The sequence below is a fragment of the Ciona intestinalis genome, unplaced genomic scaffold (genome assembly GCF_000224145.3).
Source record: "Ciona intestinalis unplaced genomic scaffold, KH HT001228.1, whole genome shotgun sequence".
In the NCBI taxonomy this organism is placed as follows: domain Eukaryota; kingdom Metazoa; phylum Chordata; class Ascidiacea; order Phlebobranchia; family Cionidae; genus Ciona; species Ciona intestinalis.
Genome location: NW_004191549.1, coordinates 4,387 through 22,104, shown reverse-complemented (window position 1 = coordinate 22,104; position 17,718 = coordinate 4,387). Strand labels below are relative to the sequence as shown.

General features: G+C 36.2%; 1 protein-coding gene across 1 annotated transcript; it reads right to left on the bottom strand.

Annotated features, from left to right (window-relative positions):
* Nucleotides 1-69: 69 nt before the first annotated feature.
* On the bottom strand, nt 70-10,660 carry LOC100178978 (multidrug resistance protein 1-like). The gene is made up of 11 exons (XM_009863760.3): nt 10,475-10,660; nt 5,477-5,564; nt 4,849-5,054; nt 4,339-4,450; nt 3,715-3,848; nt 3,140-3,311; nt 2,697-2,821; nt 2,106-2,319; nt 1,085-1,267; nt 488-604; nt 70-144 (listed from the first exon to the last, which is right to left on the bottom strand). The coding sequence occupies exons 1-11, from the start codon at nt 10,591-10,593 to the stop codon at nt 85-87; spliced, it is 1,530 nt and encodes a 509-aa protein (XP_009862062.3). The 5' UTR covers nt 10,594-10,660; the 3' UTR covers nt 70-84.
* Between the last annotated feature and the right edge of the window lie 7,058 nt (nt 10,661-17,718).

The following is a 17,718-nucleotide window of genomic DNA, read 5'->3' as shown; positions in this document are numbered from 1 at the left end:
TAATGGGCCAACTCTGGACTAAATTTCAGATCCTGGGGGTGTCACACTGTAGGTCCTCACATTATAGGTACAACATAACCAGTTTCATTGAATATATGTTTGCTTTACCCCACATAATATATAAGTACACCACAATGCTACAGCCTTGAAAATATGCAACCAGTGAAGCATGAATGCACATGGAAAGTAAAAGATTGCAGAGTCACGCATGAATGAGTGTAAACCATGCGTGTTTGGTGATTGGAATGGAATGTTAAAGCAACAGAAAACGTGAAGGTTATACTGTTCCTTATACAATAATCCTTATAACGTTACATACAGGGTAAACACCTAACCAGGCATGAGGTGTGTGAAATTGAACACCGGTGTAGGTGTTATACCAACAGTTGTTTTTCGGCCATCGAGGATAAATATAAACATTCATTTTATTTTAATTGACGTTTACTGTTTTAAAAATTATAAATATGATAATGTTTCTATAGTTTACCTGCGGATCATAGAATCGTTGAATAAGTTGAACACACGTGCTCTTACCACACCCGCTTTGGCCACAAAGAGCCACCGACTTTCCACTCTCAGCAACAAATGAAACATCGTGGAGAATCTACATAAATATAATATAACTATTATTTATCTCTTAGAATACTGTAGCAAAAGTCAGGCTATTTAAACTTTCAAAGCAACGGAAAGAAGGGACTTAGCAATAAAACCACAGTCGTTAAAACTCGATACAGGGTAAACTGGTTGAATAAAAGAGTCATGAAACAAACAAAACGCTGTGGAGACCTGAGAGAAGATTTATTGTTTACAGCCTCAGTAAAAGATGTGGCCACCCATGTTGCTGATAAATGACATCAAACACAAAGGTGGGCATTGGTGGATACATGGATAGGAGCCATACAAGGGGTGGCAGGGTAGGCAGGCCCACCCAAGAATATTATACACTGCATTAGTCAATGCACATTGAAAACATTTTTTTATACCTATCCCTGCCTCCCCCTTTTATATAAAATTCTTTAACTTGTTTTCCTTATGAATTTTAAGTTTCAATCTTCACAAATATTACACAAACAATGCAGCCAACCTGCACATCTGTACGGGAAGGGTAGGTGAAGTCAACATTCTTGAACTCTATTTGACCTTTGACCCGGTCAGGTTTATGACCTTCCTCTGACATGCTGTCAATCAAAGGGACCCGGTCGATTATCTCAAATACTTTGTAAGCCGCAGCTTGGGCACCGGAGAAATATTCCATGTTACTCATTCCCTGTGATGCATTAACATGCGAGTTGTAAAATTGATGAATAAATGAAACTTATTTATCCTTGTGTGGCAAGGCAATGTCAGTCGTTAAACACGGGTGTTCTGTTTCATACACCTCGTGCCCACTTACGAGTTACCTCGTATGCAACTTATTTATCCCCCCATGGCGGGGCAACAACAGTCGTTAAAACACGGGTGTTCTGTTTCATACACCTCGTGCCCACTTACGAGTTACCACGTATGCAACTTATTTATCCCCACATGGCGGGGCAACAACAGTCGTTAAAACACGGGTGTTCTGTTTCATACACCTCGTGCCCGCTTACAAGCTAACACGATAATTGTGAGTCATCTCTAGTCATAACATTTACACCAACCAAGAAACTATTCTTAAATACTATGTTGTTGTATATGATTATTCTGTCCAGTCATTTCCGTTATACACCAACAAGTGCTACAAAAAGCTCAATAACAATTTGTTTAAATACAACGACAACAATAGGGTAAAAGAAAGCGTTTAAATATACTTTCCATTAACAGCAAGCTCCTTTTATACTATGGTTCGAGGAACTAATCCTTCTAACTTTGTAAAAGTTGCTCTTAAAGCCTTATGTCAATGTTGTTACCTTTAATTAAAGTGTTATTCCTAATTAACCTGTTACTATGTGTACCCAGGTTATTCACATACTGTATCAATACTTATTCCAAGGTATGCATACTATGTATACTACTAAGTACTCAGTACTGTTAGGCACTTATATATATATTTATATATATACACAACACATATGCCCACCAATAAAATAAATGTATACATATACGCTTAGAAAAGCTCGAGTTACCTGTCCAAGTGAGAATGCCCCAATAAGCACGCCAAAGAAAGCAGTCAACATGTTCCCCACGGTGATCTCCCCACTTCGTACCAATGTTGAACCATACCAGAATGCAAGTCCATATGTTGAAAACATTATACAGAAGAGAGCACCAATGGATAAACCTCCAACAACCCCCTTCTTTATCCCAACAACCCGCGCCTCATTTAAATTCGTTTGATATCTAATACAAAGTAGAGGATGTAGGTATTAGAAACATTTTAACGCATTGAGTGAATGAATGTAACTTATTTTATTCTAGCCTGACGGGCAGCAGTTATAACACCGTTGTTATGTTTCATACACCTAGTGCGGTCGTGCCTATGAGTTACCATGTATGTAACTTATTTATTCTTGGGTGGTGGGGCAATTGTTACTTATAACACATAGGTGTTCTGTTTTATATACCTCGTTCCCGCTATAGGAGTTATCTGTTCTTTTTCAATGAACCAAAAACTATAATTTCTTTAAAAAGTGATAAGAATATTTACATAGTAGAGCAACGACAGTTAATATAACAAGGGAATTCTAGAATCAGTTTAAACGAAAAGTTAACTCTACCTTTTACATTCTTTATCTTGTCCATCAAATGCAACAACAGTTCTAATTGAAGATAAGACTTCCTCCGCCACTGCCCCAGCTTTAGCATAAGCGTCCAACTCTTTCTTTGTGAACATACTAGTCATCTAAAAATAGTCAAATGTTAAGGGTCATTCATGGGTAATCAATTTTTTTTTAACAGTGAGTATGAGGTGCATGAATACACCATGTCTGTCTGGTCTAAAAGAAGACACCAATGTTATAACTCGACAGTAAGCATGAGAGTGGTTCACAACTCTCCCTAAACATGCAACTTTTATGCGTTTTTTCATAATCAATGTAAGCACAAATTCAAGGAGTTTTAACACCAAAGGTTTATGTCTAAAACAGCTTTTACCGTGCTGTAATATGTTTTGTTAAAAATCGTTTAAGATTGGAATGATATTAAAAAAATACCAAAGTACCTTAAACAGAATCCCAGCTGATGCAACAAGCAGAGGTGACACAGCGAGTATAACAGCAGATAGTTTGGCTGAGTAGACAAACCCGATGATGAGAGATCCTATAGCTCGCGTAACATTCATTATTCCCATGGATACTTTATCACTGATCCCATCTTGTATCTTCTGTATGTCACTGTGGATCAACAGGATAATATAAGTTTTATCTCTTCAGTTAAGTTAAGGATGGTCTAATAATGTGCCTGGGTGTTGGGGTATTGGGCCAAATTTGGACCTCACCCATATAAAATAGATTTATCTCTCCCAATACAATAGCGATTCAAAGAAGTTTAAGTTTCATCCTATTCGTGCCCATATTCCGCTTACGATTTTGAATCAAAAACACTCTGCATGCTCACAATATGTCTGCAGGTAAGCAACATTTTGAGGTTAAAGACGTTACCTTTTAAACAATTTAACCAGGGAACAATAAAACCGTGATTCTTTTATATTTTTCAGCACAATTTTAATCACAAGGCTAAGAACAACTTCTATACTCTTTGTAGTTTTTTTAATCTATTTTTTACATCCAAACTTACTCCGCCAATCTAGTGTTTAACTCCCCAGCAGAATTGAGATCGAAATATGAGATATCTTGTCGTAGGATGCTTTTAAAGAAGAGAATCCTGATCCTACGTATTTGTCTAACTGCCTGGATCATCCAAAAGGTAATCTGTGTAAAACGACATGGTATGAACAATAAATATAAGAGAAAGGATTAAAAGCTTGCTGTGAATTAGAACAGTATGTATTATACTTAATATTTGTTACATACACAATTTGTAAGCGGGCATGAGGTGTATGAAACGAAAAAGCGCGTTATAACGACCATTGTTGCCCACCACGAGGGGGAAAGTTACATTTATTTAATCATCAATATGTACAACTACCAGAAGATCTTTTTTACACCAAACACTGTCATTGAATGAATAAATGTAACTTGCTTTATCCTTGCATAGCGAGAAAACGACCGTAGCCACTAGGGTAGAGGCTGGCTCACTGACCACATAGCCATGGTGCTGGTAAAAATGCGAAAACTTAAAAACACAAATATTAAGATAAAGAACAAACAAAATACAACCAGAAGGTCTCTTTTACAGCATTGCCGTTTAACATTAACAAGATATTAGTGAGTAAAATCCTAAACATTGTTTAACACACACCTGCCACCATCCAAACAGCCACACAACAACAGCTATGATGGAAAAGTAAATTGAATAAGTTGCGATTGAATCATTGAAGTTAAGGATTGGAGAAATTGCTTGAAGGAATTGGCTGTAAAGTAAAAATGTAAGTTATTGAAAGTCTTTTATTTTTAATCAATAGTTGTGAAAATATTTTATCAATCTTGGCATGAAAGAAATTATTGTGTATATATATATATATATAGTTGAATAGAAGTTTTGTAGGTTTAGCGCTAAACATTTTGTGCAGTGGAGGCAGGGTAGTTAGACATACCATCTTTTAAAATAAATTTAAATTCAAGGGTAAGCCTGCCCACCGTGCCACCCCAGGTTTGGCGCCTGTGATGGTAATATGTAAGTATAGATTCAAGGGGCTCGATTTTTTTAAAGAGAAATATACTTTGGGTTATACAGTTTATAAACGTTCTATAATCAGGCTGTAATGGTAATGTCTAATCTTTCAATACATAGAAGCAAAACATGACTTACGCTTCAGTTGTGGAGTTTGGAATTGTTCCATCTGCGATACAGGATGTATAATTGAAATTACAGGTTTTATATTTCCCGTAGTCAACGAAAGTCGTCGTCAACTCTCCGAAAAATATAAACATGACCGGCATAGCAACTCCATGCACAGTTGCGGCAATTGTTCCCAAAACCAGCAATAAATAATCCCACTTGTCCGCATAGCGATACTGGGGAAAACAGAAGTTAAAATTAAGTAACAGTTTATTTGAAATTAAACTTAGGCACCGAAGGTGGGGTGGCAGGGTGGCATGACTGGCCCTGAAATATTTTGCACTGCATTTACTTAGGAAACATTCAACCAATAAGTTAGATTTGTTTCACAGGATTGTGTTTTGTCGAACCATCCCTGCCAACCCTTGCTTTAAAAATTTAATAAACAGTAGCAAAGATTTAAAACAACCAAGTAAGAGGGAACTAGCAGCAATTTATTATTACCACATAAGATAAAAACTACAAAAATAAAAACAGTTTAAAAAAAGTATATAAACACACATATAAATATACATACAACACAAATGTATATGATATATATACAATACAAATATTAGCCTAATGATTTAAAACACAATGTTTTAAAATGATCACTCACCAATTGAAAATATCCCACTTGTGGAGGAGGTTCCTTCTTCTTCTCATCGGACGTTGAACTACCAGCTGTGCCATTAGCTGTAGGCACGCTGTGAGTAAGTAGAAGTTTAGGATTAATCATTAACTAGTTTTTTACTATAGATCTGAGTGCACGCTGTGACCAATTAAATGTAAATATGTTTTAATCGTAAGCGTGTTTTTACAAGTACCGTTTTGTGGCTATAAACTGTTTTTTCATTTCAAATATTTTTTAAACTTCGCTACAGTAAAAAAAAACAATAAAAAGTTATTATTATTAATTTATTATCATATTATGTTTGGTAATTATTCCTATTTACTACAATGGCTATTAAATACTAATTATTTTTTATACAATATTTTATAAAATGGTAGCCTATACGTTTAAACATGTTAACAGGCACAATATAGAACTATATAAAAAAACACTAACCCAGCAAATTCGACATTAGTATCGTTTAATAAATGATCGGCAACGTCTGGACCAGTTTCATTTGCCTCCATTTTAACAAAAACTTTTGTATTTACTAAGTTACGACTTTTTCTGAAGCTATCACACAAAGTTAAAAAGAAGAACAAAACACACAATGAGCTAAAACGTATTTCTAACTGTTAACTGTCCAAATCAAGTCGCTACTAATCTGTCTTGTAATCTGTTCCATTATAATGGCTGGTCTTCGCTAACCTAAACACTAAACCACTTATAAGGCTTTTAGGAAATGTATTCGTGATGATATATATCATTCTGGTTTGTTATTGCGGCTAATTTCATCAGCAAACGTGTATGTAGTAACCGCCTTTTCAAGACGGGAAACTTTCTGCCGGTTATTGCGCAATGTTGTGTATATGTATTGGCTAGTGACGTCATCATAGTGATTTCCGTTGAAAGGTTACTGTGCATTTGGTATACATTACGTATTACGTCTATGTCACAGCATGGCCCACTAAATACAGGCCTTACTGATCAGTGTACGCATGTATTGTGTTGAAAAAAGTTACAGTAGATTTCGTAAGAAAATATGTTTCTGTATTCTACTTCACACGGGTGGAATCCTACCCAGTACCCACAGCGTGCGAGTGTATGAATGTAACTTACTTTATCCTCGCATGACGGCAAAAAGACAGTCGTTATAACACGAGTGTTGTGTTTTTACGCGGGTAAGCCCGTATAGCGTAAAATATCATAAGAGGTGAGGTTTAGTACAGAGTTTGCCCAATGTTTTTTACATCTATAGAGATACTTTAGAGTTTTAGACCCTATACTCGCAATTGTCATGAATTCCGTGAATCTAGTCTAATGCTAATAAAGTTGACGATTCTCGTAACGAAATAACAGGATCCAGCGCTACAAAATATAACAGACAACGATCAAGTTTAACGAATTGTAACCTATATTCAAACTTCGCCTAAAATAACATCATGAGTCTCTTAAGTTACAACGACTGTCGTTTTGCTGCTAATTCTCTTTTCTTCAAAACCGAATCTTTACGACTAAACTTTTCTAGAAGTGCACTACAATACACAGTACAGTATTGTGTTGAAAAAAGTTACAGTAGATTTCGTAAGAAAATATGTTTCTGTATTCTACTTCACACGGGTGGAATCCTACCCAGTACCCACAGCGTGCGAGTGTATGAATGTAACTTACTTTATCCTCGCATGACGGCAAAAAGACAGTCGTTATAACACGAGTGTTGTGTTTTTACGCGGGTAAGCCCGTATAGCGTAAAATATCATAAGAGGTGAGGTTTAGTACAGAGTTTGCCCAATGTTTTTTACATCTATAGAGATACTTTAGAGTTTTAGACCCTATACTCGCAATTGTCATGAATTCCGTGAATCTAGTCTAATGCTAATAAAGTTGACGATTCTCGTAACGAAATAACAGGATCCAGCGCTACAAAATATAACAGACAACGATCAAGTTTAACGAATTGTAACCTATATTCAAACTTCGCCTAAAATAACATCATGAGTCTCTTAAGTTACAACGACTGTCGTTTTGCTGCTAATTCTCTTTTCTTCAAAACCGAATCTTTACGACTAAACTTTTCTAGATGTGCACTACAATCAGTGTACGCATGTATTGTGTTGAAAAAAGTTACAGTAGATTTCGTAAGAAAATATGTTTCTGTATTCTACTTCACACGGGTGGAATCCTACCCAGTACCCACAGCGTGCGAGTGTATGAATGTAACTTACTTTATCCTCGCATGACGGCAAAAAGACAGTCGTTATAACACGAGTGTTGTGTTTTTACGCGGGTAAGCCCGTATAGCGTAAAATATCATAAGAGGTGAGGTTTAGTACAGAGTTTGCCCAATGTTTTTTACATCTATAGAGATACTTTAGATTTGACCCTATACTCGCAATTGTCATGAATTCCGTGAATCTATTCTAACGCTAATAAAGTTGACGATTCTCGTAACGAAATAACAGGATTCAGCGCTACAAAATATAACAGACAACAATCAAGTTTAACGAATTGTAACCTATATTCAAACTTCGCCTAAAATAACATCATGAGTCTCTTAAGTTACAACGACTGTCGTTTTGCTGCTAATTCTCTTTTCTTCAAAACCGAATCTTTACGACTAAACTTGTCTAGATGTGCACTACAATACACAGTACAGTATCCACATATAGTAGGGTGGGGTGAGATGGGACATTTTATTCTATTATAAACTTATATCGTCCCATTTAGTAGTAAACAAAGAATATTTACCAAATTCTATAACCGCATCCCCGCAACTCTTAAAGAACGCCGTTAATTGATTAAAACACGATTAGGAAATATAAAGTTTATAAATTCTAAAGGTATCCCATCTTACCCCACAGTTTTATATTATACCCCACAGTACTATATATTCTTACACTAAGAAGGCTTCGCTACCTGTAAGCAATGACAGTATACACGAATACGCCAAATGAAATATTTATACTGGTATGACGTTATATCATCGACCGGCAGATTACCTCCGACCTGGGGAGCGTGTGAATATAACAGATGCTTTTGTTTACGTTTCAACCCGATACCAAACGTAACGTACCGATCTGTTTTTTCTTTTTATCGAGTAAAAATCAATGAGTTCTTGCTATTTGGGGAATAAGAGGTTTAGCAACCACGCTTTTATTTGCCTTTTACTCGGGTATATAGCTTTCCCTATGCGTGTTTTAACGACTGTCGTTCTACTGCCCAATCCCGTCTCTACGTTGTTTTAATTAATTTGAACTTCGGTATCGTAAACGAACAGATAAATCAAATTAAGTTTATGTTATATATTTGTAAAGCAAAGCGAAAACGAAACGGTGCATTGCGTAATCTTGTATAAACGATAAATAACCTATATATAGTACAGTGGGGGAAGATGGGACACCTTTTTATTCGATTTCCCCGTTTTGGTAGTAAACAAAGAAAACTTAAAGAATTGTAGAACTATATCAGCACGACTCCCGTAGCTCGCTGTTAAATGTTTAAACCACGATCAGGTATTTAGATATTACGTGCTAAAAGTGTCCCATCTTTCCCCATCCTACTATATATGCATGCGGTATCATAAAGTGTTGTTTAAATAAATGAGACAATCGTGTTTTATTTATGGGTGGTCAGTTACACCTTTTGACCGTCACATTTAGAAAGTACCTCGCCCAACCACGTATAAAAAGTTGAATAAATTTACACCGACATCTATTTGCTCCACGACATATTTATAATTGTTGTTTTTCTGCTAATTCCATTTGCTTCGCTGTTTTAATCCATGCTATCTTCGCTACTGTATTCAAAGAGATAAATAAGTTTATGTTCTGGTATGAACTGCCCGCCTTGTTTTAATTTTCATTTTTTTCTGCCCTACGGCTTGTGCGTACACTTATATACCCGACCATTTTACTTTGACATGAATATAAGAATGTATATACCACGTTTTTGCAAATTACTAAAGTCGTGAGGTTTATATCTGTTTATTTATCTATACGATCCATCTCAGTGCAGGAAATACATTAGGATTAAATGCACACGACGTGCTTCGAAACATAAACAACCATGTTTACGTCACATCAAAAACACATAAACAAAACCTGATAATAAACAGTTTAAAAACCATAATTATAACATAGTTTCCTTAACATAAACTAAATGCGGATTTAGAAACCACGCTTTCATTTGGCGCTTTTTCCAAGTAGTGTTTACTCCTAACGAGTTTTTAGCGACTTTCGTTTTGCTGTTAATTTCCTTTGCTTCGCTGTTTTAATAAACGCAATTTTCGCTATCGCATTCGAAAGTTATAAAAACTGTATATACAGTATAGTGTGGGGGAAGATGGGACACCTTTAGCACATAATATCCAAATATCCTGATCGTGTTTTAAACAATTAACAACGGTCAATGGAAGTCGTGAGGATATGGTTTTGTAATTCTTTGAATGACTTTTGTTTACTACCAAATTGGACGAGAAAATAGACTGAAAAGATGTCCCATTTTTCCCCACCCTACTATATATCACTCTATATATTTAGTTTACGTTAAAAATACAACGCGTTAATTCAGTATATGTAACACCAATATAACCTACGTATGGTTTGTAACTGTAATAAGTAGGACATAGGTTGTATAAAGCTATTACGCCCTAGTGACCTATAACCTACTTATTTATATTACCCCGCATAGCCAAGGTATTTATATTGAAATGGTTGTGCGTTCGTACAAATGGACGGTTGGTGTCAATGTATATGCGGCGGAGTCATGCTGGTCGCATAAATGACATACATGTACACAGTGTAGAAGGGTGGGGCAAGATGGGGCACCTTTCATTCTGTTTTCTCGTCCTATTTAATAGTAAACAAGAAAATAGCATAAAAATTTGTTCCATCTTCTCCCACCCTATGCTATATATATATATAGCGTGCCGTGATGCTTATGTATGTTTATACGTTTTACGTTATTATATACATAAATACATGAGGTTATAAAATAAACTCTCACCTTCCGTTCGTCATTTCAACTTCTATTTCGTCATAAGTAGGAGGTGGTGTGACGTCACCAACCCGATTCTTCTTGAAATTGTTTCCCTTTGTAGATTCGTTGTCGCTCATGGCGGACATGTGCAAGCAAGTTCACGATTATCTACTTTATACCCTATCTCTGCAGATGAGAACAATATATAGTGGGGTGGGGGAAGATGGGACACCTTTTCGTTTAGTTTTCTCTTTTCATTTGATAATAAACAAAGAACATTTAATGAATTATAAAACCGTATCTTCACGACTTCCACAGACCGTTGTTAATTGTTTAAAACACGATTAGGCTATTTGGATATTAGGTGTTAAAGGTGTCCCATCTTCCCCCACTCTACTATAACTGTGATATCACGAATTTAAATAAGCGTTGTTAATTGTTAAAACACGATCAAGAAATATAACAGGGGGAATGAATGAACAATACACATTTACGATGGGTTTTGGAAAGACACTTATTCAGCTTTTAATTATCGTTTTGCTGCGAATTTCTGTCCTCTTCCTTGTTTTATTTATTTGATCTTTGTTATTCGAAAAGATAAATAAAATATACAATACGTTGCCACTGTCCGAATTAACATAATTTAAAAATTCTTTACAACTGTGCAGACTTCATACTCTAAATGATTTTTTTTTAATCCTTAACCGCGTTGCTTGTTGCAATAGAAACACATCGAAATCTAAATACATTTCACATGAACTTCGATACGTATGAGTTGCGCAAATAGTGAACTAAAACAACCATGTAGCTTGCCTGGCAAACACTCGTGTTCCTTTGGCTCGACTGGCGTGCAAGAAATAAAGTTGTGACTCTTAAACAAGCTGCGACATGGTGGCCTGAGGCGAGGGGCATTCTATTGCAACACTTGGACGAAACGGGCAATCAATTTTCTTCACTCGCTACCTCTTGCCGGCGGTTGCTCCTCGTGTTATTGAGTACAACATTCCAAATACGACACTTGTCTCGCTTGATTATACGAGTTCTAGATTACTTGCAACTTAACAGGGAATCCGTGACCGTCAATATTATAAGTAGAAAACATTTTCTGCATATATATATATTCAATTTATAAAAATGAAACCTTTTTTATAACGTTCCAAATACGGCTGGTCACGTCTGATTATAGAGTTACAACGCTTATAACTTAAACACACAACAACCAGAAATTCTGAAACTCAAGAACAGTCTTTGTATAGCCAAATGTCACTTCAGTATACTATGCTATAACTATGTTTTTCAATTCGTTTGATTTATGAACAACAAGTTATAACTTCTGCTATGGCGAGAAAAGCTAAATTCTGCAGCTCATCAAATATAACAATGTCTTTTTGAAATGTCTATATAAAGAGCGATTTTCTGAACCTGTGTATTCAGTCTTTTTACAATAAACGTCGTTTTACAATGAATGTAAACGTCGTATAAACCCTGAGCAAAGTTAAAGATATTTGAACCACCTTTTATGGCAAACCTATAGCTATTGTTCGTTCCCATACAAAGCGCTGTCACATACACAATGTAAACAAAGCACATACAACCTAAAAAGGTGAACAGATCGTCCACCAGGTCGAATGGACTGACCGTCCCTACACCACAGCTTGATCAGATTATCTGGTGAAGTTTGGTTCTTAAGAGAAAGTGACGAAGGAGAACTGATTTAAAGTTACGTCAACTTTCGGTTTTGAGAATTTTGTTCCATTTGAAAAAAGATGGATGATGCAATTCCAGGCAAATATCTCTTATAATGGGGTGAGGAAAGACGGGACACTTTTAACACCTAATATCGAAATATTCTAATCGTGTTTTAAATAATTAACAACGGTCTATGAGAGTCGTGAGGATATGGTTTTATAATTCTTTGAATGTTCTTTGTTTACTACCAAATGGGACGAGAAATAGAATGAAAAGGTGTACCATCTTCCCCCACCTTACTATATAACTATATATTATAGTAGGCCATGAGCGCACTATTCGTTCGACTTGCTGATGATGCCATTTACGGCGAGATACTAAATTACTCGTTGGTATTTAGTAGCGCTTCACACTGACTGTTATTTCGTTACGAGAATCGTCCAACTTTATGAGCACTGGATCAGAACCAGATTTATGGAATATTTAACATTTAGAATGTTTACTTCTTGCTGTGAACTTTATCTATTCAGATAAAAAGAGCTCGCTTTATACAGAGTAAAGCGGCGTGACGTAACCACACGTCACCGCACCAACAGTGGGGGAGAGGTCATCGTGTGACACAGTGTAGCGTGCGTTAGCAGCCACGCTCTTATTTGGCAATTTTTAAGTAGTTTATACCCATGTGTTTTTAAAGGTTTTCTAATGCCCCTTTTTAGGTTTGTTTAATTTTTTTGAACTTCGCTATCGTATTCGAAGAGATAATTATCTTTTTTCTCCGCGGAATCCACCCATGTTAAACCGCCTATATCCTATTTCACAAAAACAAGCCAAGTCTTGCCCTGTGTTGCGCAATTATTGCAAAAGTGCCCGAGGGAATGGAAAACGAAAGCCGGTAACCGGTAACCGGAATTATGGTAGAAGAATGACAATGCATTAACGAAGATTACAGCATAGCATCGTGACTACGTGAGGTTTGCTGATGAAACGAACATGATACGTTATCGCGGAATGAAAGCGGCAATTATAAAATTTAACACGTTTGGCAGATAATGAAGAGAATCGTGTATGGGTGATTTATAACGATATATGTTCGTTCAAGCAATACAATTTAACTCCATGCAAATTGTATTGGATGATATATAGCATAGGCTGCGGTGAGATGTTTCATGCTTTTATTTCGTTTTTTTTACAGCGTTGTTTAACAGTAAACACAGAATAAAAACCAAAACACGATCAGGAAATATTGGATATTATGTGCTAATGGTGTTCCATCACACCCCGTAGTATTATACCACGCGTGTTTTACATCCGCATATACACAGTTCAGCAAAATGGTTAAATAAAGGAACTGGACACAATACGTCTAAATAACAAAGATCTCATGAATATTTCATGCAGCGGCACTGCAGCTAACCAGCACATTTACTCGTAGTAACATATGCAGGCTACCAGAAACGTTGACAAAACAAGTATAGTTGTGTGGGGAAGATGGGACACCTTTTCATTCTATTTTCTCGACCCATTTGGTAGAAAACAAAAAACATTTAAAGAATTATAAAACCGCATCCTCGCGACTCCCATAGACCGTTGTTAATTGTTTAAAATACAATCAATATATTTGGATATTATGTGCTAAAGGTGTCCCGTCTTCCAATACTCTACTATATAAACCAAAAACGTCATAAATACAAATAAAGTGCAAACATTTTAACACGTAACATAACTTGTAAGCAAACATAGGAACAAACCATAAGTTAGAATTCATAGCCAACCATTGCCTACACAACATAGCTGTAACTTCATGCGCCACAAACACAATAACAACCAGATGGTTTACCAGATATGGAGCTTAAAATACGCGATGAGGCGCAGCTTCAACAATGCTTTCAAAACAACAATATTTTATATTACTGTGGGGTGAGATGGGATCCTTTTGAAGGGTAAGATGGGATAAATTCCTAACAAACAAGTTAACAACAACGTTATAAAAAATGTGGGGTAGAATGAGACACCTTTGTGAGGTGATATGGGATATACTTTCAATAAAACAAGATATAAATAAACCATATCCAACATTGAATGTTATTAAAAATACCTATGTAATTCACAACATTAATATTTCTGTCTATATAGTAGGAAAGATGGGACACCTTTTCATTCTATTTTCTCGTTGCATTTAATAGTAAACAAAGAACATTTAAAGAACTATAAAACTATATCTTTACAACTCCCATAGACCGTTGTTAATTGTTTAAAATACGTTCAGGATATTCGGATATTGTGTACTAAAGGTGTCCCGTCTTCCCCAACCCTACTTTATCTAGTTTATTTCGGTTTCCAACAAAATAATCTGCTTTTTAAACCAACACAATTATTTTCAGCCACAAATCCATCTCTTGCTGGTGTTTTTGATGCAAACTTTAAAGACTTTTGTTTTGCTGTTAATAGCCCTTTCTCGTTGTTTTAGTTAGTCTTATCTTCGCTGCTGTATTCGAAGAGATGAATAAAAATCATGTCATAGTATGTGAGCATAAGCTTTATACATTCTTTAGAGCTATCATAGTTGTCTTAATTATTCGTATACACCGGAACAGCCTACACATATATACGCATATAACACCCTTACCTCATAAAGTACACTACAGTTTAACATAACTAGATCTTCCGGCTTGCAAAGTGCTGTTCCTTGCTGATACACCTGAGTTTTAAACTTACTGGGCCTTAAGTAATGACTAAGCAATCGTGCTTGGTGTTATGTTTCAACGACGCTACGGTCACCCAGCCATTCACAACGCTCATTCAAACGTCGCATTTCCCTTCTTTTAAACAGAACGCGCAAAAATCCCACGGATCAGCAGTTGTGACGTCACAAAACGGGTATGATGCAACTGACTGCAACGGTCAGTTAACCTAAAGCGAGGCTGATAAATAATTTAAATAAAAACAATCGCCCACGAAGCCCGAAGCTACATATGTGGTAACTCGTAAGCAGGCATAAAGTGCTGTATGGAACAGAACACCCGTGTTATAACGATTGTCATTGCCCCGCCATGCGAGGATAAATAAGTTGCATTCATTCATTCATTCGTACTAAACGTAGTAAAACGTACATCAGGGACTAATAAATAATTTAAAAACTTTTACAATCAATAAGATCATTGCATTACAGCCATGCTTGAGGTTTAGGCACTCAGCCAAACTTCTACAAAACGTGAAACGAATTGCCGGCAATCACATGTCGCCGTGGGTGAAAAACAAGACGCGTCAGAATCGCCACGTTGTACTGCCGGTCACGAGTTGTTTTGTTCAGCGAATTTTGTACAGAGTGAAAGAATGTAGATTGTTTATACTGGTATGGCAGGCCAATGACAGTCGTTATAACATGGCTCTTCTGTGTCATACACCTATGGAATATTCACCGACAGAGTTTCATCATAGTACTCTAAAACACATTATAGTACTATGGTTACATACGTGGCAACTCGTAAGCAGGCACGAGGTGTACGAAACAGAACATCTGTCCCGCGAAGATAAAGCAAGGACATTCATTCATGTAGGTTTATACTGCTTAAGCAACAACATTGGTTATTGAAGTTTACATAAGATTACAAGGAACATATACTCGAGCAAAATCTACATACTGCATGACGGGTAAATACACTCAGTATAGTTATATAGTGGGGTGGGGGAAGATGGTACACCTTTTCATTCTGTTTTCTCGTCCCATTTGGTAGTAAACAAAGCAAATTCAAATATTTAATAAACCATATCCTCACGACTCTCATAGACCGTTGTTAATTGTTTAAACACGACCAGATATTTGAATATCCTGTGCTAAAGGTGTCCCGTCTTCCCCCACCTCACAATACTACACAAACATTGGCTCCAATAGAAAACAATTGAATGGAAAGTAATTTATACTGTGTTATAAATTTAGCAGCCACGCTGTTATTTTACACTAAAACTAATTTTAACCGTAGCGTGTTTTAACGATTGTCGTTTTACTGCTAATTTAGTTTTAAGGAATGTAATGTAACTTACTTTATCCTCGCGTGGCCGGAAAACGACATTCGTTATAACACGGGTGTACTGTTTCATAAACCTCGTGCTCGCTTACGAGTTACCATGTTACTTTTCTGTTCGTTATCTTAATTAGTTTGACATCCGTTCCTGTATTCAATAAAGTTAAACTGATGGTATGCCGGGTAAAACACGGTGGCAAAATGACGTATGTTTTGACGTATGTAAGTACAATTTTAATACAAACACATAAAGCACGCTAAGATGAGGAATTAGGTGTTTAAACGAAAAACATGCAATTGCATTTCAATTTCGGTAACCTACTGGCACTAATGCGATTTATTCATAACATAAAGCACCAGGGACGTTACATGTGGTAAAAATGAACCTGTAAGAAACAATCGTTCACAAAGTTACATACATGGTAACTTGTTAGCGGGCACGAGGTGTATGAAACAGAACACCCGTGTTATAACGACTGTCGTTGCCATGACGTACGAGGATAAATAAATTACATACGTGGTAACTCGGTAAGTGGGCACGAGGTGTATGAAACAGAACACCTGTGTTATAACGACTGTCGTTGCCCCGCCACACGAAAGTAAACAAGTTGCATTGATTCAACAATACAGGAAACATAATATTAAGTTATAGATTACCGTGAGAAAAGAGTTGTGCGTGATAATAATGTGGGGAAGGATGGGACACCGTTAGCACATAATATCCCATGTTTGCCTGTGTTTTTAACAATTAACAACGCTTCTTTAGAGTCATAAGGATCCGGTTATATAATTACGTAAATATTCTTTCTTTACCACCAAATATTTGTCTGTGATTGAAATCTAAAACAATCTTTATTCGTTATTGAGTTCAAAGTCTGAGTTAAAATTAGTAAAACAAACATTCAAACAAAATAAGATAAAGTGGTGAATACATATGGGCTATTCAACCACTATCAGCAAACTGCAAATATGTGTCTAGATATTTCAAATGGATATTTAAAGCTGAGTAATTTAAGTTGTCAAAGTAAAAGGAGTTTACAGTTAAGGGTTAAAGGGCTATAATGGAAATGTGTTGCTGGAGACTTTAAAATTACATATATTTTATCTTCAGTACGGTTGTCAGGGTATAGATTCCTATACCGACTGTTGTTTTGCTACAAATTTCTTCTCTTCATTGTTTTAAATAATTTTATCTTCACTAATGTATTCGAAGAGATAAACAATTGTTATCTAAGAACTCATATCTATGTTTTCATTGATCACTTGAATGCAATTGAGCATTAACAAGACTGAAGTAAGATCCGTTGAGAGCCAATAGCTCGCTGTGAGTTCCACTTTCAACCACACAACCATTCTCAATAACAGCGATGACGTCAGCATTTTTAACCGTCGACAAACGATGGGCGATGACAATGCAGGTTCTGCCGGCTCTCGCCGCATCCAAGGCGTCTTGGACGATCTGTGTAATCACAAATGCAATTGTACAAACTTTTATGAATAAAGAAATGAATAAATAAATGAGTGAATGTAACTTTTTTATCCCTTGTATGTAAATACAAC

Coding starts and splice junctions, on each gene's coding strand:
- LOC100178978 (XM_009863760.3), bottom strand. CDS start 10,593: ATGTCCGCCATGAGCGACAACGAATCTACAAAGGGAAACAATTTCAAG. Junction 4,451..4,848: donor CCAAACTCCACAACTGAAGC/GTAAGTCATGTT, acceptor TTTACTTTACAG/CCAATTCCTTCAAGCAATTT. Junction 145..487: donor AACGATTCTATGATCCGCAG/GTAAACTATAGA, acceptor CATATTTTCAAG/GCTGTAGCATTGTGGTGTAC.